Here is a 19,309-nt window from a genome sequence, read left to right on the forward strand (position 1 = left end):
GAAATAGTTGACATGGAAGTGTTGCCCCCTGAACTCAGCTACGATCTGTCCTGTGATTGAACATGGGTGGTTGTGTCTGAGGATTGCCAGATGTTAGCCAAAGGTGTCATGGGGCTTCAGTCACTCTGGATTCGTTGGGTTTTGCTGACTGAGGGAAGGTTTGAAGATCTCTGGTTTATTGACTGGGCAGGAAGGAATCAGCCTAGACAAATTCAGTGCCAGAAGACTCTCAGAATGCCTGTGCTGAAGGGAAGCCCTTCCCTGTGAGCCAAGGCTCTGTGTGCCACTGGCTGTGCCAGCCAGGACAGCAGCATGTGAGCAAACAGCACTCAGAACTGGTGATAATGGGCTTGGCTGGGGAGGCAGCAAGCAGGGGCTGGAGGGTGTGAGCTGGGAGGATCTGGAGGTCATTCCATGGGCTGGGGAAGGAAGGTGTTTCAGGAATGCTTGCAGAAACCAGCTTTGTTAGTTCTAAAGTTGCTCCTACAGCTGCAGAAGCTGATTGTGGGGTGAGTTTTGCCCCTTCTTTTTAGTAGAAGATTGATGATTTAATACTCCAGACTAGTACAACATGTATAAAACACAGCAGTGCCCCAGCTACAGTCTTTTATTTTACATCCTCGCAGTGCTTACACATGTATTTTTGCTTCTCATGACTATATCATTTCTAGCTTGGCTGGAATTAGCAATAGGGCTGACAATTACTTTGCCTGATGCAAAGTAAATTTTAATCAAGTGCCTATAGTTCAAACTCAGCTTCGTTTCTGATAGCTTAATAGAGGAGATTATGTGGAGGGAATACAGTGCTGTTGTATTGTAGCTCAAATAGCCAGTGCTTCTGCAAAGGCTGCTATAAAATAATTAACCACTGCCTGCTTGATCTAGGCACTGAGATTTTTACTGGCTGGTTCTGATGTAGAGCTGGAGGATATAGAGAAGAAAATCTCCTTTGTTTATGCTAAACACTGCTAATAGATTTAAGCATGAAATCAAGTGCATCAAAATTTTTGAGTACTCCTGGCAAGTTTACAAATGGGAATTTTTAATCTCCTTTCTTGTGGCTTCTAATTGAAAGCTTTGACTTAATTTATTAAAACTGTTAGAGTGGCCTAAGCGACCTTGAAACCATGAATTAGGTTTAATCCAAAAATCCCCTAGTGAAGCTGGAAAGAAGTTGCAACCAAAGTTTCTTAACATTTCCAAGTATTAACGTGCTCCAGATCCTTTGACCTTTATAGGAGCTTTTCACTGAGGGCAGTGTGTGAGCCAGGCCAGCTCTGCTCCCTCTCACAGCTTCCACTCTGGACCATAGCTTATCTCACAAGGCCAGTAATGCCTGAGGAAATGTGCACATCACTTGGTAATTGCAGGGGTTTGTTTTTGCTTTTTTTTTTTTAAGAAAATCATGTTTATTGTTTCCTCAGGGTTACAAAGTGCTAATGGTGTTTGCTGTTGATAAAGAAATAATGCTTCTGGGGTGAGAAATAATCCTGAAATGAGAGGCTTTAAGTAACCTACTACTGCTCAGGAAACAAAACTTGAGCTCTTACTTACAGTCCTCTGAAAATAGAATCTTTTTATCATTCTCTTGGTTCCCTTTCTGCCAGTGGCATTTGCTCTGCTCCAGTCAGATGTTTAGAGTCAAAGTGTACCCCATAGTATGCTGTTCTGGGACACAGGGGATGTTCATAATTGGGCAAAAGAGAGAATGATTAAACAGTGGAAGATTTTATTGGAGAAATGTCACTTGTGGATCACAGTGACCTCAGTTCTTGTCTTCCTGTTAGGAAGTGGTGATTGCACATAAATACTGCTTTAAACTTGTAAAAATGCAGCAGCGAAACATCTCAGACTAAAAGGGACACTGTTTAGAGGGTGGATAATAACTCTCAAGATCTCCTTTTGACAAAATGTAATGCACATTGGACTGAAAATCACTGTAGTGTTCATGGAGCACCTCCCCTATGAGGACAGGCTGAGGGATTGGGGCTGTTCAGCCTGGAGGAGAGAAGACAGTAGAGACCTCAGAGCAACTTTTCACTATCTGAAGGGCCTACAAGGAGCCAGAGGGGGACTCTGTGTTAGGAACTGCAGTGACAGGACAAGGGGTAATGGGTTCAAACTGAAGGAGGGAAAATCTAGATTGGACGTGGGGAAAAAAGTTTTTCCCTGTGAGGGTGGTGAGACACTGTCCCAGGTTGCCCAGGGATGTGGTGGCTGCCCCAACCCTGGTGGTGTTCAAGGCCAGGCTGGATGAACCTTGAGCAACCTGATCTAGTGAGGTGTCCCTGCCCAGGGCAGGGGTTGGGACTAGATGATCTGTAAGGTCCATTCCAACCCCTAGATTCTATGATTCTGAGATTTTTTGGATGTTGGGAAACTACATGAACAGCTCTAACTGCTTTGTCCTGGATTTCTTCCATCACTGTTTAAAGAGCATTCAGAGCTGTACCTGCAGGTGGGGAGTGAAGCAGGTTGTCCTCTTGAACAGAGAGGGAGATTCTTACTTGAAACATACACAAAGATATCTTAGAGGTTTATTTGAAAACTTCCTTGTAGTTCAGTTTGTTGGTTTTTTTTTTTTAATAGGAGTGAAACTGGGGTGTGGTGAAAGTAGGTTTGGCATGTGCTTGTCATAGTGCTCTGAGTCACACGGAGTGAGAGCAAAGTGGCTCTCCCAAGCCAAGAGCCAAGGGAACACTTGGCTCTTCAGGGATGAGAGCCACAAGTCAGTACCAGGATAAATCTGGTGATATTTGGCTATACTTTTATCTTGCTGTGCAAGTAACTCTTAATTAGAGCAAGTTCATTTTCCTTAGCACTCTGTATCCAAAAAAATTGATCCAAGTTAACAGCAGTTCTTCTAAACTCTGTAAGAAAGGCAAGGTCATTAAGGACTTCTGAGCTGTCCATAGCCCTTCTCAGTGATGTTTTATTTCTTGGAGCTTATCCTGTTATTAGGACTTTCTTCTTGCTATTTGTTGGCCAGATTGTTTTTAGACTTTCAGAGTTATAGCTCAAGTGTGATTTACCTGATTTTGGGGTGAGAAGGAAATTATTCTACTGAGTTTTTATCCTTACTCCAATTTCTGGCAAAGTTTCTTGGTTCACTGTGCATTTTAGTGGGGCTTAGGACCTCCTCAATAAAATTAGGAGCTGATTTCACCTCTTCAGTAGAAAAATGAGATGGAAATAGAAATATACAAAGTCTAAATACTTTGCATTTCAGTTTGCTGCAGAAAAGTTGTTCACACTTCAGACCTTACAAGGCTTCATCTTCAAACCCAGGCTGCTTAGCTGTCTTCAAGCTTGGGGAGTGAGATGTGAGATTAGAGCTGTACTCCTTGGGCTGAAATTTAATATTGATGTGCTTAAAGCTGCTACAAGGCCAGCGAGATACTTAATGAACTATTACATGTGGAAAAAGCTTTCACCGTGCTCTGACCTTGCAGCTCTGAACAGATCACTGGAGGACTCAGACAGGAAGGGCTGAACTCCTTATCTTCCTCCAGCAACACTTTACTCTCCTGCAGAGCAGCTGTAGGGACAGAGTGAAGTTTCTGTTGTTTTAAGCTTGAGTTTGCTCTCGGGCTCGGCAGGATCTCATGAGCATGGGAAGTGAGAGCACACAGGTAGGGCAGGGAGAGGAAAGATCAGCACCCTGTGGTTATTTGGAGTGATGCTGAACCACAGACTTTGAGCTGTACTGTTCAGTCTCTTGGCAAGGAAAGCTGAGTATGTTCAGATAGTTTAGTGTCACCCTACAGAGAAGTCTCACTTGGACACGAGAACTATAAATTGCACCTGTGGATAGTAAGCTGAACCATCTATTAATGTGGTAATACAGAAAAATAGAGTATTAAATGCAAACTGACACCTTGAATATATTTGTTTGGCTCTTTCATACTGCTCTGGGTAACTGGACAACACAAGTGTTATGTACTGTGAACATCTTATAAGAAAAAGGCTGAAAAATAAACAGTTCTCACTTCAAATCCAGTAACACTCAACATGTGGGAGGAAAATATCATCATAACTGAGATGCCTTGGAATTTGCAGTGCTCTTTATACTGTTTGCTTATGTATTGCTGCATGGTGGATGGTCTTTTTGAAATCCCTCCCTCGTGGTGTGGCTCCCTTCGCTGGGAGTGCTGCACTCCTCTCTCCCTCCAGCTGCTTTTCCAGATCTTCCACCCTCAGGCTTGTCCTGGGATGAGTGCAGGGAGTCAGGCAGTTCTGCACTGCTCCTCCCAGGGTGTGTGCCTGACCCTGACAGCTCTGGGGGGCCGAGGCACTGTCCCCTGGTGAGGCACATGTTGGTCTGTTCTGTGCTGCCTTGAAGCTTTGTATTAGTGCATATATTTCACTTCAGTCTTTTACAAGATTTGAGACCAAACTTGTTGAAAGTATATTTGATTTTTTTGCTGTTTATGCAGTAAAGTTGCTTTCTAGGAATCAGATCCCAATTCTCTGCTCAGTTGCTTGGGGAGAAGAGCACAAGACTTGGGTGTAATATTTGATTCAAACTTAGTAACTGGCTGCAGTTAAACTTATTAATTTGAACACGCTTTGCAAATACTGCACAGATGGTGGGAGACTGTCAAGTGTTTGGAGATGGTGCTAAATTGTACTTATTGTGGTGCCTTTTTCTGTGAGGAATCTGCTTGTCATGTGGTGGCCTCTCACTGGTCTGTGTGGTGAGTTACACCAGCAATGTTCCTGCTGTGTGCAGAGAGCAAACCCGTGCTGTGTCTTGCTTTCATAGACCCATTGCCTCTAGTGCAAAAAACTCTCTGGAAACTGCACTTTTCTGGGCATAAATGTAGCACATTTTCTGCTGCAACAGGAGTGGGGAATGGCACTTTTTCACACAGCTGTGTGACAGCTAACCTGATCATGTGAACCTCACCTTACACTGCTGTAGTGCTTGGCTTATGCTCCAAAGTAGTGCTGGCAGATGAGTTCAGTTCCCTGTTGAAGTAGTGTTAACTTCTGTTCAAGTGACACTAATAAATGTGGTCCTCACTTTGCTTTTGCAAATAATGGTGTGATGTGCCTTAGGGCATCGGGTAATGGTTTCTAGCACAAACACGTTTGCTAATTTAATCTTTTTCCCTCCTTATTGCAGCAGCAGTTTTGTAGGGCTTGTGCTGCTTTCTGCCTTAGCACTAGAAAGTTGAAAGTCACTTGGTGGGGAATTCAGGTGTTGGTTCAAAGTGTCACTGTGCAAGAGCTCTCACAAACGAGCTCTGTGGCCCTTGTGGTGGTGCCATCCCCAGCTTGTCTGCTGGACAGATTTGGGTTCCTCCTAAGGTGTTAGACTGATCAGAGCAGCTGAAGTGCAAACATATGTTCTGATTCACTTGCTGATGCCAGCGAGGTGAGCACTGGCAGAGCTGGGAGCAAATCCTTACCCTCAGCTGGGTAGTGACCATGTATCCATGTGCTGCTGTGGGAGAGAGAACTGCTAAAGCTGTCAGTGGGGGAAGGAAGTGTTAATTTGACAAAACAGCTTCCAGCTGCAGCCCTGGGAAGCAGAGGTGGTGTTTGGTGCAGCTGCAGCTGTGTGAACTCGCTGCTTTCTGGTGTGTCAAACAACTTTGATCAGCAACGTGTGGGATAAAGCTGTACCTAGTGCTCCCCCTGTTGCAAGCTCCTTGGTTTTCCAGGATAACTTCATGTAGGGCTCGAGTGGTCCTGTCAGAACATAGGTCTCTCTCTTTTCCCAGCAGTGATGAACTGAAAATTCTGATGTAAAGCAATAGGTGCCCAAGCACGAGTTAATTAGTTTCCCTGTTTTACAGATGGGGTCGAGGATTCGGTCTGTTGGGTTCCATCTTTGGGAAGGACAGTGCACTAAATCAGTCAAACAGTGTTTTTGGACTCGTGTTTTATATACTACAAATGCTACTTGGTAAGTATGAATTCAGTTTAGAACCTCAAGTATAAAGCAGGTCTGGTGGTGAAAGAGAAGTGCACGATCTGCCAGGAGCCAGATAACTGCTTGTGATTTTTATATCTTTCTTTTTAGCTCCAGTCTAATGATGCATCTGTCCAAAGGGCTTAAAAACCCAACTGATAACAGGAGTAATTGCATTTTCTCCTGCTCTGATACTATTAATAATAGAAGTGTCAAGACAGTTTGTGTGCTGGTATTTTCACTTCAGTATATTTAGCATTGGATTGCATGATAGAAAAGAGAGGAAATAAAAATGGAATTTCTGAGTTGTGCAGGAGTAAGAGAGATAGCAGGCAAAAAAAGTGCATGAAATGTAATGTATACTTATTTCCTCTTAACTGCATAGTCTGCTCTAAGGCTGCTAATGTTGACAGACAAAACTTGACCAACCTGTAACTTTCCCATAACTCAGGAATACGGACGATGGCTAATCCTAGGACTGTCAGACCTAGATGCTCCCTCCAGATAGTGATTTGTCAGCCACCTTGAACTCATGGTATTTTACACAGATTTTTATGTCATACTGACTTGCTGAGTAGCCTCCAGCTGGAATTAGAGTGCTTAGGCTTTTTGCTTTGTGTGGAAGGGGATGAGAGCAGCAGTAGTAACTTTCTCTCTCTTGTTGCAGGTATGACAGCAAGTGCAGTAGCAGCTCTAATCCTCATGACATCCTCCATAGTGTCTGTAGTAGGGTCATTGTACTTGGCATACATTCTGTACTTCGTGCTGAAGGAATTTTGCATTGTCTGCGTCATCACATATTTGCTGAACTTCATTCTCTTTATCATCAACTACAAACGATTAGTTTATTTGAACGAGGCCTGGAAACGGCAACTCCAACCCAAACAGGAATAACACCTGTTTGAACTTTTGACTGACAGTCTGAAGACCCAACTTCCATTAAGTTTATTTTGCAGTAATTTTTTATTCTCCATATCAGACACTTTCCCTGAGAATCGTAACTGAATTTTTAATTATAAATTTTAAGGGGCCCCAGATAATTTTATTTTTTTTGCGTGCTAATCTTCGATTTCAATGTGGTTATGAAAGAAAGCTCTAATACAATCAAAGACAAGCTTTAACTTTACTTTGAAGGAGTTGTAGCCACAGCAAAACCTAGACTCTCTCTTCCCCCTCCACCTGTGAAGTGGGTAACACTCGCTATAAAATATCCTGTACATAAATTCAGGTATAACAAGATGTGATCATGACATTAAATATTCTAGATTAGCATCACCATATTTAATGTTGCCATGTTTACAGTATGTGTATTACCTTTTTTTTTTTTAGCTGATGGACTTAGATTTGACTAGGACTTATACTGTAAATAAAACTAGAACTATTGGTTCCATCCCTGGAGAACTCACTGTACAATCAGTTCTGGTAGCCAAGGAGCTGTCAGAGGGCTCAGCTAACACTCAACTGACACGATGGAAGAAGTGACCTCTAAAGAGAACACGGAGTTGCTGCGCTCACTCTAGTGCTTTCACAACAATGATGGTTGGGGTTTGATCCATTTCTTCTTTCTTTTTTTGTCTCCAGTAATGAAAATGGAATTAAAGCTGAAACCTGAAGTATGTTCATTAAAACCACAACCTCATTAATTTCTGTACAGAATGCAAACAGCTTCATGTGGTCAATGGAAAGTTGCCACCAGGATATTATATGCAGATTGGGGGTTGGTGTATCAAAGTGTTCTTTGAAAGGACTCCATTTCCATGCAGAGCTGTTTCTTTTTTAAACTGTGGTCAGCCAGTGTTACTCGTGTTTGATGTTCTATGAATGCTGCAGTATAGAATTGCAATTTGCAGTGGAAACCACTGACTGAGCAGGATAACCAAGTAGTGCACTGAAAAAGCAGTTCCTTAATTGATCTTCGTCAGGATCTTTGGTTTGTGCTATATTGGGAGATGAACTTTAGGCCTGACACATACAAGATCCCTTGGAAGGTCAACCTGTTTAAGTGGGATAAGTAAGTAAATGTGCTCCTGAGAATGAAATGTGATATAGTGCTATCATTGCTCTTTCTAATAACTAATTGGGGAAAAAAAAATTCCAACTGCAGATTGAAACAAAGGAACAAAATTGTACATGTTGTTTCTACACTCAGTATTCTAAGGCTGAATGTTCAAAGTGCCTTCTGTCTTAAAATCTTAAACCAAATAGTTTGTGTTGAACTTGGCAGGCAGAAGTGTCCTTGCTTTAAAAATGAGCAAACAAACAAACAAAATTCCCAGCAAACTTGTTGGGGATAGAAGAGTATTAAGAGATCTGGTTTAGTTTTTAGATTGAGAAGTGGTAGCAATATTGTTTCAGCTTAGTGAACAAGGTTGATGTGATTGGAAAAAGTAAAACATTTGTGTTTCAGACTCTGTGACACCAAAATGTGTAGGTTCAGCTACTTTCTGTAATTGGTGCTGTGCTGCTTTTTGCCCTTGTCAACTTCTGAAAATGAAGAATTCCAACTGCATACCCATTTATTTAAAGTTTAACTGCTTTTAGGGTTGTTTTTTTTTTTTTTTCTTAAACATGAATGTCAGAGGGACACTTGGCTGTATGGCTAAGTGGGTTATAAACACTAAGTTGCTGAGGATAAACTTGACTGTGAAACCTGCAGTGTTTCCTTAGGGCAAATAGAACTTTTAGATTGAATTCACAAAGTAGTATTGAAATTACTACTGAAGTAATTCTCTGGTTTGTATCAAGGATGTAGGTGGAAACTGCTTATATGTATAGAGTTCTGTGGTATGAGTAACATCTGTTGCATGTAACACTAAATTACTTGTCCCTCCTGTCTGAGTTTTAGACAACAACTCATTAAATGCGTTTTGTATTGACCAGAGTATAGTTAAAGCTTGTCTTGATGTTTAGTTGTGTCTCTCAAATGCCTTGAACTTTGCTATGAGGGGAATGAATGATGTTAAATTGGTCCCTCAAGGCTTGACTTTGTTCTCATACAAGCCTTGAGGCAGTATCACTGTTGAATATGTTGTATGGATTTATTTTGATGCATTCCTGTGATCTACACTAAGACATCTTTTCTCATCCAAGGAAGAGGTGAACATGTGCTGCCTGAAAGGGTCAGTGGCAGTGCTGATATCTCAGAGCAAACAGCCATGGAGACAAGTATAACCACTGAGTACTAGGGCCAATCTCTGGGTGTGGTGCACACCAAAAAAAAAAAAAAAGGAAAAAAAAAAAAGGAAAAAAGCCCCATCAGCTGAAAGTATTTGGTGTTGACTAATTTCACTGTGTCTTGTGCTTGTTTGTGTGGGCATAGTCTGTCAATTCAGTTTGTTTAGTAAAAATGTTTAGGGCCAGATTTTCAGCAGTGTCTGCAGTCCTTGTTTGTGTGCACATAGGGATCAAATGGAACTGGAGATTGGTCTCTGCAAGAATTTGCAGCTACACTTTGTGCACGAACTTGCGAATCTGATCCTTAATTGTGAACTCTCCTGTCCTGTGTGCTTTTCTTGCAGTTACTTTTTACTGGAAGTGATTTGCTAGAAACGACCCTAACTCTTCTCTCTTGTGCTTCAGAAATGCAGTTGGCCTGAATAAAGGGCAAAATAATCTTAGCAGTAGAAATTTGGACCTATTTGCTTTCAGTTCTTTGACTCTTTCCTCGTTGCTCCCAATGACAGGAACAGCATCTTTCTTCCAGTAAAATGGCTCTGGTTGTGATGTGACGGAATCAGAGGAGTGTTTGGTGCAACTGCCCCCCTCCCTGTCCCCAGCCCAGGCTGATGTGCTGATACTGATTTCCCAAAGCAAATTCTGAGCAATCTCAAGGATACAGGAGCATGGGTAACTGCAGGTAAATAATAGCTGGGCTGGCAAGGGACAGGGAGGTGTTACCCAGCTCCTCAACACTCATGAGAACAGAGGGGAAAATATCACTATATACAAACAGTGCTCCTAAATTTGGGCTCTTCCTCCCCCTCTTTGGCTCTCAGAAGTTGCACAGGGAGAGGCAGATTGGAAGGGCAAAAGAACCTCATCCCAAAACCTGCTTAGGAATTAAACATTCCTGAAATCCTCTTACTGTAAGGTACTTGCTACTCTTAAGGCCAACGAAGCATTCAGGTCTCGTCTAGGAAATGAATGTTGTTGGAAGTTTCTTACTGTAAAGCGTTCGCAGCGCTGAGGCCAGCGAAACATTCCTGACCACCTTTGGTATCTCAAGTGACACCAGATCTCTCGTGAGGAGGTTTCTGCATACTGTAGTGCATGTTTGTCTTCTGCTGTACAGAGTCTCTCCATTGTTCCTGAAGGTTGGTGAGGTGCTTCAGGCAGCACTCGATGCTCCTAATTGATACTAAAGTCAGAGATTGAATGGCTTTGGTTCTGCCAACGGTGTTTAAACATGATCTAGACAAAACTGGTCCAGAAAAGATGAAGTATTCTGTTACCATAAAACTGTATTAAGCATGGCCTAAATATTAGGTGTTTGTTCTGTATAGTATGTTCCATCAACTATTTATTCCTAGTGCTTTAAACTCCCAATTAAACACCCATTGAAACGGAGTCATTGGGCAGATGTTCCTTTCATCGACATAGGCTGAGAGATTCTCTACTGGAGGTTTAGGATACAATTTTGCTAACAGGTAAAATAATGTAAATATGTATGAATTCTATTTGTTGCACATAACTTTTTTGGTATAAAAAGAAAATAAATGTAGAAATGACCTGTGGACGTCTTGCTGCAATCATTCTTATGCTGCATTCATGCAGTGCAAACATAAGAGCTTGAATGAACCCACTCAGAGGCCTTTTTGGACTCAGTCTGAGCCTTAGAAACTGTTTTTTAACGTCAGTACTGTAATTCTGTTTCTAGAACTGTTACTAAGTTGTGGTTGGTTTTTTTTGCGAAGACATTTTGTGTGTGTGTGTTAGCAGTAGAACAGTTGAAGCACTTGATTCCCCACAGATCCCAGTTCACAGAGTTCCTGCAGCTCCATCCTGTCTCACTGAACATTGTGTGCACACAGGGGTGTAAAGGCTGAGCAGTGTTGACTTGAGGCTTTAACTGTTTACAGTTCTTTAAGCAACGTGCAAAAAAAAAATATGACCCCATTTTGTGTGATTTTTATCACTTCCTGCTTTTTTGGTTCCTTAGGTCTGCTTGGACCCACTCCAAGATCACAAAGTACCTGGAAACTGCTGTATGTGTTGCTGGATTTGGGGGTGGGAGGGAGCTGCTGGGGAAGGGCTGGGTAGGCAGAATGGGTTGAGGATTGCACTGAGCTGTTCAGAACAAGCAGGAACTAACTCAACTGTGTGCTTGCTATACTTGTGGGTATTGCACTGTGTCTGTTTTGTTGGACTGACTGGAGTTGCAGCTTCCTCTCCTGCAGCCCCAGGCCCTGTGTCACTGCAGGGATCTGAGCCCTGGGGTGTAACAAGGGAGCAATGCCAAATCCTTATCTGTGTTTTGCTGTGGCTGTTGCTATGTCGTGGCTGTTGAAATGGAGAAGAAAATGATCTGTTTTAAAAATGATGTGTAGACATGGAGAAGTTAAAATGAGTTTCAAACACTGGTAGTGGCTTAAATATGCTGATTACTTATCCCATGGTACTTTTGAGCAAGTGGCTTTTTCCTGTGCATAGAGTTCTGTGTTCTGGGGGTTCAGTTATGTAGAAAATCTAGACCTAACACAGTGTGAAGAATGTTGATAATATGTTTCTTCTTTTCCCTTAAAAACTCAAAGGAAAATTGTTTTGAAGTCTGCAGTAAACATCTCTGTCCTCATTCTGCCTGTGCCAGGGTGGGAGGTGGTGTTGGGTTCTAATGTACCACCTCTAAAGGGAACAGAATTTGGCTACCACACAACGTAAAGAAAATATTTGCTCTTATATGATCAGATTTTGGTCACTTTCCCAAGACACTAACAGAAGAGCCAGAGGCAGAAAAGGAAGTCATAGCAACAGTTTCACACAGAATCTGTGAATCAGAGTAATGGAACTACATAATTGAACCAAGTTTCCAAATTCCCTGGGCAGCCTCCAGTTTTGCCCCACGTGATGCTGCTCTTGGGACACCCCTGAGATGTTGCTGTGTTTGCAGACTAAGTATTCTGAGCTCTTCTGAGAGTATTAGTGCAATCTATCACAGCCTAAAGCCTGGACTGACAGTCCCCTAAGCCTGGTGTGCAGCCTGACAGGGATGTCACTACACCCTGTGAATTTACACTTGGCCCAACACCAGAGTGTTCAGGCCACTAGCAGAAAGGTTTAGAATAAACTTACCCTCATACTGCTATTCCTGTAGGACACAGTGACAGTGAATATGAAGGAAACCCTTCCCTCCTGGAAGGTAAAACTGTGTTAACAGTGGCAGTTTTGGTACTGTGAGTAAAATAAACAGTTCTGCAGTTCAGGTGATGTCATACCTACCTACCCTAGTCCACCTTGCTGCTGTAGTATGAATTCCATACTGTGCTGGAGTATGTTGGGTATCCTCACAGGGGTTCATACACTTCCTGAATGCTGTGAATGCTCAGGAGTTCTCACACACATCCTGTCAGGCAAGAGAGCTGTATAAACTCTGCTCCTCTGTGGACACTTTGCTGTGATCTGAGTAGTGTAACTGTTAGGGGAGTTTAACTGGAAAACCTACATTAGAGGGATGTGATGTTCATTTAGAGTAACTTAAGAGTTTTTTGAGTCTTCAGTATTGATTTGTGTCATGTAATATTTGTTGGTTTTTTGGGTTTTTTTTTTTTTGCCATAAACAGATACCTCAGTCAGGATCTCTAACTTCAGCTCCTTGAAACTCTGAATATTTGTTTTACTACCTGGAAACAGGAAGCCTACAGACAAGGCTGAGCAGAGGAAACTGGTGTTTCTGATCTGCTTGGCACCATAGTAACTACTTCAGGTGGTCTAGAAATTGCATTAGACTTGCAAGACTTGAGTCAGGCATAAATAGTATTTAAACAGAAATTTAATGACAGGTTCAGCACAGTAGCCAGCCACTATGCCATTGGATTTCATTTTAGAAAGAGGGAATGTGATGTTATTACAGGAGGAAGACAGCTTGATTCATTTGCAATCTTCCAGTATCTTTCTCTAAGAACAAATGCAGCTGATTTCGGCTGTCGCTGGCGGGTAAATATTCCTTTCTTGTTCCCCAAAACACGTGTGGTCCCTGGAGAGAAGTTATAAAATAAAGGAAGTATATATATATACCATGCTCTTATATCCCCTACTGTGAGTTTTACAATGTATGTGCTGAATCAGGTTAGGTGGAAAAGACCTATGCACTTTCTTTGACACACAGTCAGGTACAACAGGGAACTTCTACCTGTGTCACCTTGGCAAGATTAATGGGTGTAACAGCAATGCAGCTGCAATTCCTTGTATTTACAGCTGCAATTCCTTGTATTTACAGCTGGTAAGTTAATGCCACTTAATTGGGGTGTGCCCATTAACTTGATCAGTATTACATTTACAACAGACTTTCCTGCCATTGGTTCCACCTCCCAATTTGATGGTGAAAATGCTGATGACTAACTATTTGACTGTGCTGTCCTTTAGTGGTGTCTGTGTCCTTTTTGCCTATTTTAGTTTTCATAGGAAAGTAGAAAAGAGGATTGTAACATGTAGAGAGACTGGAACTGCAGTTGTGTTTGTGAACTTGTCTATGTTTTCCCCATCCTCCTGTTTGAAGCTGACACTACTTTTCTGACCACTGAGCTGACTGAGCTTTCTAATGCCTGTGTTGGTGCTCTATGGATGGTTATCTGCAGGCAGAGAAACACCACTAAGGATAATCCAGAACTGGTTCCTTACTAGGTCCCCTGAGTTGTCATGGATTAGTTTCTGTGTGACTATCTGCACTGTAGACTAAGGAATGCCCCAGACTTTGTGACTGCACTTATCACTTATTAATAGTGGATGGAGTGTCATGACAGACAGTTGTCTGCCACTGTGGCATCTGCTCCTCTATTGCTAAACCTCTACCAAGTTAATAATGCATTATTTCAGGTGCTCTGTTACTGAGGACAGTTGTAGGTGAAATAGGAAGCAAGTGAGACACTTCTCTAACAGCTGACTGAAGCTCTGAATTGAGGATGGCCAAGAAACAGGAGCAGTCTGGGTCTGCTCACAAGCTTCCCTTGTGTTCTGCTCTAGTGCATTGTCTCATGTTCTGGGAGCATCTCTGCAGGTGGGACATGTGGGAGCTCAGGCTGCAGAGAGGATGCTTTGAGGCAGGACCTTCCCTCTTGGCTCTGCCATGCTGCACTTTGTCATGAAACCAGCTAAGCTCTGGTAAACAGGGAGCCCTTTTGTCCTACCCTACAGCACCATATTGTTTGTGTGGCATAAACCACTCTAAACATGCAGGGAAGATGGAGGTTGTTTAGAATATAAATAGAAGCTTACCTTGATTAGTCATGAAATCAGCAAAATTCCATATGAGCTCCCCAATCACATACTCTTTCCTCTTCTTGTCAAACACAGAGTGGTACTCCCTTAGCATAGCTTTCTGGTACTCCTCACTGAACATCAGAGGTGGATCCTACAGCCAGGGAAAAGAGGTGGCCTTGAATGCAGGTGACAGTTAATCCCAGCAAAGGCTCCACGTTAGCTTCCCATGTACTGAGGTCCTGCTCCCTGAAGACAAACTGTTGCTTGGTCTGTTCTTTGCTGCTGCTTTAACAATGGCTGTTCAGGGACAATTAGCAACTACTGATATTGCCAGGGGCACACACCACCTACAAACTATGCCAGGTATTCCTAGGGGGAGGCTGGGGTGGTCTTTGTCAGGACAGGGACAGGAGTGCCACTCCCTCCCAAGGGAGAGCACCAGGACATCACTGTCCAGTCTCCACTGTTGCCTCTTCCAGCTAAGCATTTTCTACAACTGCCAAAGCACAGATTTCAGAGTGCTCAGTGCTCTTAGTCAAAGCTAAAATCTCCTCTAGGTGTAGACCCTAACCTTTGTAAGTGGCAAAGCTCACTGATCCCAGTGGAGCAGGATCTTTCAGCCACTCACAGCTAATATATCTCCCAACAAAGTCAGGCTCATCCCCTCTCTCCCAGTTAAATTTTGGTGATCTGTAAGAACAGCAGTGCTTTTCCACCTGGGATATCTCCAACACTTACACTGTGAAGTCCAGGCACTGAGTCTGCTCCGTATTCACTCTGGATAATGGGTTTTTGGTAGGTTTTATACCAGTTTTCAAACTGTGCTGTGAGTTGTAGTGGAATCACTTCCAGATGTCCTGGGTCGTGGTACCAGGAGTAGTAGCTGTTTACACAAATCACATCCACATAGGGAGCCTAGAAAAACCAAGGTGAGAGTGTTCTGTCACAGACCTCAACATACACAACCTTCTCTCAAAAGCTTAACCTTGGGGCTCATTTAATGGCATCCAGGTCCATTACACATAGAATGAAATCCTCTCCCCTATCACTCAGGCCCTCCCAACATGCTATCTTTTCCAAAAAAAAAATCAGGATAAATTTAATAAGCTAACAGCATATTAATTTGGTGTTTTTCACACAGACTTAGGAAGTCACAGCAAAGAGTTAGACAAGATCAGCCCATTTAATCCTCAGGTTTGTTAGAAGTTTTTGAGTTTCCAAGATGTCTCTGGTGTGCTGGTACATTTCCATGTACTTTTTGAGTATTGGAATGTGATTATCAAGTTGGTCAAATATTTTGACTAGCAACTAAATTTGTGCATCGATGGTGCAATACTAAGACTAAGCATTCTGCAAGTTATATGCCATTTCTACCACATGGACAGTATGATAAAAGGGCACAAAGCCCACAAAAGATAAAGTGATGCTGTATGTAACTTGTTCAATGTTCTCTTAACATGTTTTGTAATAAAAGAAAAAAGTTCTAATATCACATCAGTGTATGAGATTCTTTGGGGTTGTTTTCCTGTGCTCCTCCTGTCAGAGCATCTTGCAGGGATGGGATGTCAGAGTTGGTGTGTATGTGCCTGATGCAATGGGAACATCCAAGAGCAGATCCCTGCTGGGCTCTTTGAAACCTAAGGGCATCAAGTTTTGTTTTCCTGGGGTGGGGAGGAACAGACCTTGGAGTTACAGACAGCCATTCCAAGCTTCAAAGAAATGCCAAGTGTAGCAGGGACATGTGGTAGTACCAGGGACATACAAACTTGCCTGCTAGAAGTGTTTATTGTACAATAGTGACAAGTGTTACAAGCCATCTGGAAAAATGAAAAATTACACAGGAACTACCCTGGAAACAAATGTATGTGTTAAAGATCCTTGGTTCAAAGGTGGCCAAAGGCACAGACATGGAAGAAGAAATGCCAAGTGTAGCAGGGACATGTGGTAGTACCAGGGACATACAAACTTGCCTGCTAGAAGTGTTTATTGTACAATAGTGACAAGTGTTACAAGCCATCTGGAAAAATGAAAAATTACACAGGAACTACCCTGGAAACAAATGTATGTGTTAAAGATCCTTGGTTCAAAGGTGGCCAAAGGCACAGACATGGAAGAAAAATGCCTTTTGGCTGTTTATACAGCTCTAGGACTTTAATTATGAAGCTGGAAGAGCTTTTGGATTATTCAACATAAACAGACATCTGCCAAAGGAGATCTAGAGGAGTTTAAAGCAGGAATTACAGCAAAGCTTCCTTCCTTTAGACTTCCACGAGGGTTGTTACATTTTAAAGAGGTTTAAGCTTTGGCTTAATTGCAAGTGAAAATCCTGAGCATTAGTAAACACAATCAATGCAAGAGCAAAGCATGACAATATTAATGGAATCCAGGGGTATAATCCTGCAAACAAAGAACTGTTCTCTCTTACAGATACTCTTTTTTTTCTAGCTGGACTATGACTACAGGATAAGGTGCTCTGTACTAGAAACAAAAATGTAAGGTTTTTTCTGCCTTTCCCTGTTAAATATCTCCAGTACAGTCAGGGAGGTGGTGGGGGAAAAGGACTGTAAAACAAGTGGCAAGAAGAGAAAATATAATGTATGAATTGGAAAAAAAAAAGCTAGAAAATGAAGTAAACTTACACCATGATCAAGAGCGTAATTAGCATCTGTCACAAAGGTTACTGGTCTGGAGGGATCGAGAGCTTTAGTGTGAGCTATCACTGTCCTGTTTGCAAACAGTAAAGCAAGAGTTCAACAACAGCATGGAGAAGCACAGCCCCATTTCCCCAGGCTCTGTCCTTCCACCCCCCCAGGCAGAGCTGCTCCTGGTTTATCAGGGGTTTTCATTAAAGAGGTTATCTGTCACAAATTGGTTGCTCTCCCTCCTGAGAAGAGCAGAGTGGAAGCACAACCAAGCACAGGCACATGAATTTGTCTGTTGGTGCCAGCAGCTTAGAAGAAGGACAGTGAGTTTGAGGAGAAAAGTGTAAGAAGGGTAATGGAAAGTTTCTGAACAATTCTTGGGCTGTGTTCCTGCAAGAGCACAGTGTCCTTGCCCTGTGCCTTCTGAGGAAACCCTGAGTGAGGGAGATGCGACAGAATGGGAGGGTCAAACTCTGCTGCTACCTTGGCACTGCAGGAGGGTGGTGGAACACTGATAAATGAAACTTCAGTTATCTCTGAGTGCACCTACAGCTACCAGGGACAGTGCTGCCCCATTACAGAGCTGCCTCTTGGCTAGCCAAAGCTTAAATCTCCTTAAAAGTAAAACCAAGGGGTCTGAAGGGACTTGAAGCTTTGGAGTGGGGTGTGTCAATCCCCTGAAGAACAAATAACTAGCACTAACTGAAGCACTTTGTCTTCAGAACTGAAGGGCAATTATTTTACAGCTTTGCTGTGATTCTCAAAGAATGTAGCACTCATCTTCCACTGGTAACAAGGAATACCCTGTTCCCATCAGGCCTGCTATTGCTTGATCCTTAGCTCAAGAACTGATGCTCAGACCCAATGAACTCCTGGTAATTTTGCAGAACCTTACTGGTTCAAAACCAACAGGTTGAGACAGTTGTGCAGTTCTGAGCATCAGTTCAACACATAGAGCAGTTACACTTTCAGTTTGCATCTGCAGGTACTGTTCCAGGGTTCAGAAGATGCCTGCCCTCTCTTTCCTACTTCTGTGCCATCCCAAAGGAAGAAGATGCCCCATCTGCCAAGACTCAAGCCTCAGCTCTCTGCACAAGGAGATGCACTTACTTGAAGTAGTAAGCTGCTGGGGGCAGCTCTGATGCTGGCTCGTTGGCCACTGACCACATCACAACTGATGGTCTATTCTTATCCCTGCGGATCAGCTCCTCCATCACAGCCAGGTGATGCTGCAAGGACTTGTTCCCAAAGCTCTCGCTTAAAGACAAAAGGAAGTGAGACCCGGTGAGGTGAGAGTGTAAAATCCATCCCCTTTGCCTTTTTTTTCCCCCTGTAAAAACTCAAGCCACTGGGGTGTATAAGCACAGCTGAGCCTTGATACTGAGAGTGGCTTCTGCCCTATTTCCCCAAAGCTTGCTGCACAGTTCAGGGCCATGGTTTGGGCTCATTAATTAAGCCATGACGTGATCACCATGTGGCAAAATGCCCTGCAAGTTGCCCAACCTCACTGGGCACACGTGGCGCAACGGGAGGATTTCTAAATGGAGCAAAGTACTTCCATTATCAGGACAACGGGCACTGTGGGGTGGGAGTGAGACAGTTTTGAAATGGCTCAGAGAGGAACAGAGGAACAAGGGGCAGGGTCTGCTGAGCTGTTCCTTACGGCAGTCTGATGCCCACTCCCGGGCACTCGTCGATGACCACGATGCCGTAGGCGTCGCACAGGTCCATGATCTCCTCGGCGTAAGGGTAGTGGCTGGTGCGGAAGGAGTTTGCCCCCAGCCAGCGCAGCAGGTTGAAGTCCTTCACAATCAGGGGCCAGTCGAGGCCTTTGCCACGGATCTGGGGGCAGAGAGAGAAATCTCCCCCTTAGCCCACACTGCTGGGGCTTCTCCCCACCCCTTAGCCAGGCACAGCTTCCCTGCTCACTCCATCTCCAGCCCAGCACACCGAGCTGACCACAGCACCTCTGGGAGCAGGGTTTGCCATCCTGAGGGAGGGCACTGCCACAGGCACGCTCAGCCCTGGCTGTTGGAGGGGCAGAGGGGATGGTGTCACAGCAGTCTCAGTGCTCACTGCCCTGAGAGCAGCTCAGCTCCTGGCACTGCCCTGAGGCAAACAGACAGGGCCTCCCTGTGGCTGGGCTGAGCCTCACAGCTCACACTGCCCAGGGCAGGGAACCTGACAGCTGTCACAGTCACAGGGGTTTGGGCTGGAGGGACCTTAAAGCCCATCTATTTCCAGCCCCTGTCATGGGCAGGGACACCTTCCACTAGCCCAGGTTGCTCCAAGCCCCATCCAACCTGGCCTGGAACACTTCCAGGGATGTGGCAGA

General features: G+C 43.5%; 2 protein-coding genes across 2 annotated transcripts in view; one reads left to right on the forward strand and one right to left on the reverse strand.

Annotated features, from left to right (window-relative positions):
• Positions 1 to 5,804: 5,804 nt before the first annotated feature.
• VKORC1L1 (vitamin K epoxide reductase complex, subunit 1-like 1) lies at positions 5,805 to 7,541 on the forward strand (the record flags this gene model as incomplete). Its single annotated transcript, XM_009078619.1, has 2 exons — positions 5,805 to 5,914; positions 6,588 to 7,541. Coding segments are annotated over 2 exons (337 nt in total), but the record flags the coding sequence as incomplete, so codon positions are not given.
• Positions 7,542 to 12,890: 5,349 nt separating this feature from the next.
• The window catches only part of GUSB (glucuronidase, beta), a gene marked incomplete at its 5' end in the record, with an annotated part of 10,215 nt that continues 3,796 nt past the window's right edge, over positions 12,891 to 19,309 (reverse strand). The window contains 6 exons of the mRNA XM_009078620.1: positions 12,891 to 13,109; positions 14,348 to 14,483; positions 15,071 to 15,247; positions 16,972 to 17,056; positions 18,085 to 18,231; positions 18,638 to 18,816. Coding sequence (XP_009076868.1) covers positions 12,952 to 13,109; positions 14,348 to 14,483; positions 15,071 to 15,247; positions 16,972 to 17,056; positions 18,085 to 18,231; positions 18,638 to 18,816 — 882 coding nt within the window. The remainder of the gene's footprint in view (positions 13,110 to 14,347; positions 14,484 to 15,070; positions 15,248 to 16,971; positions 17,057 to 18,084; positions 18,232 to 18,637; positions 18,817 to 19,309) is intronic.

This window comes from Acanthisitta chloris, unplaced genomic scaffold (assembly GCF_000695815.1).
Source record: "Acanthisitta chloris isolate BGI_N310 unplaced genomic scaffold, ASM69581v1 scaffold36897, whole genome shotgun sequence".
Classification (NCBI taxonomy): domain Eukaryota; kingdom Metazoa; phylum Chordata; class Aves; order Passeriformes; family Acanthisittidae; genus Acanthisitta; species Acanthisitta chloris.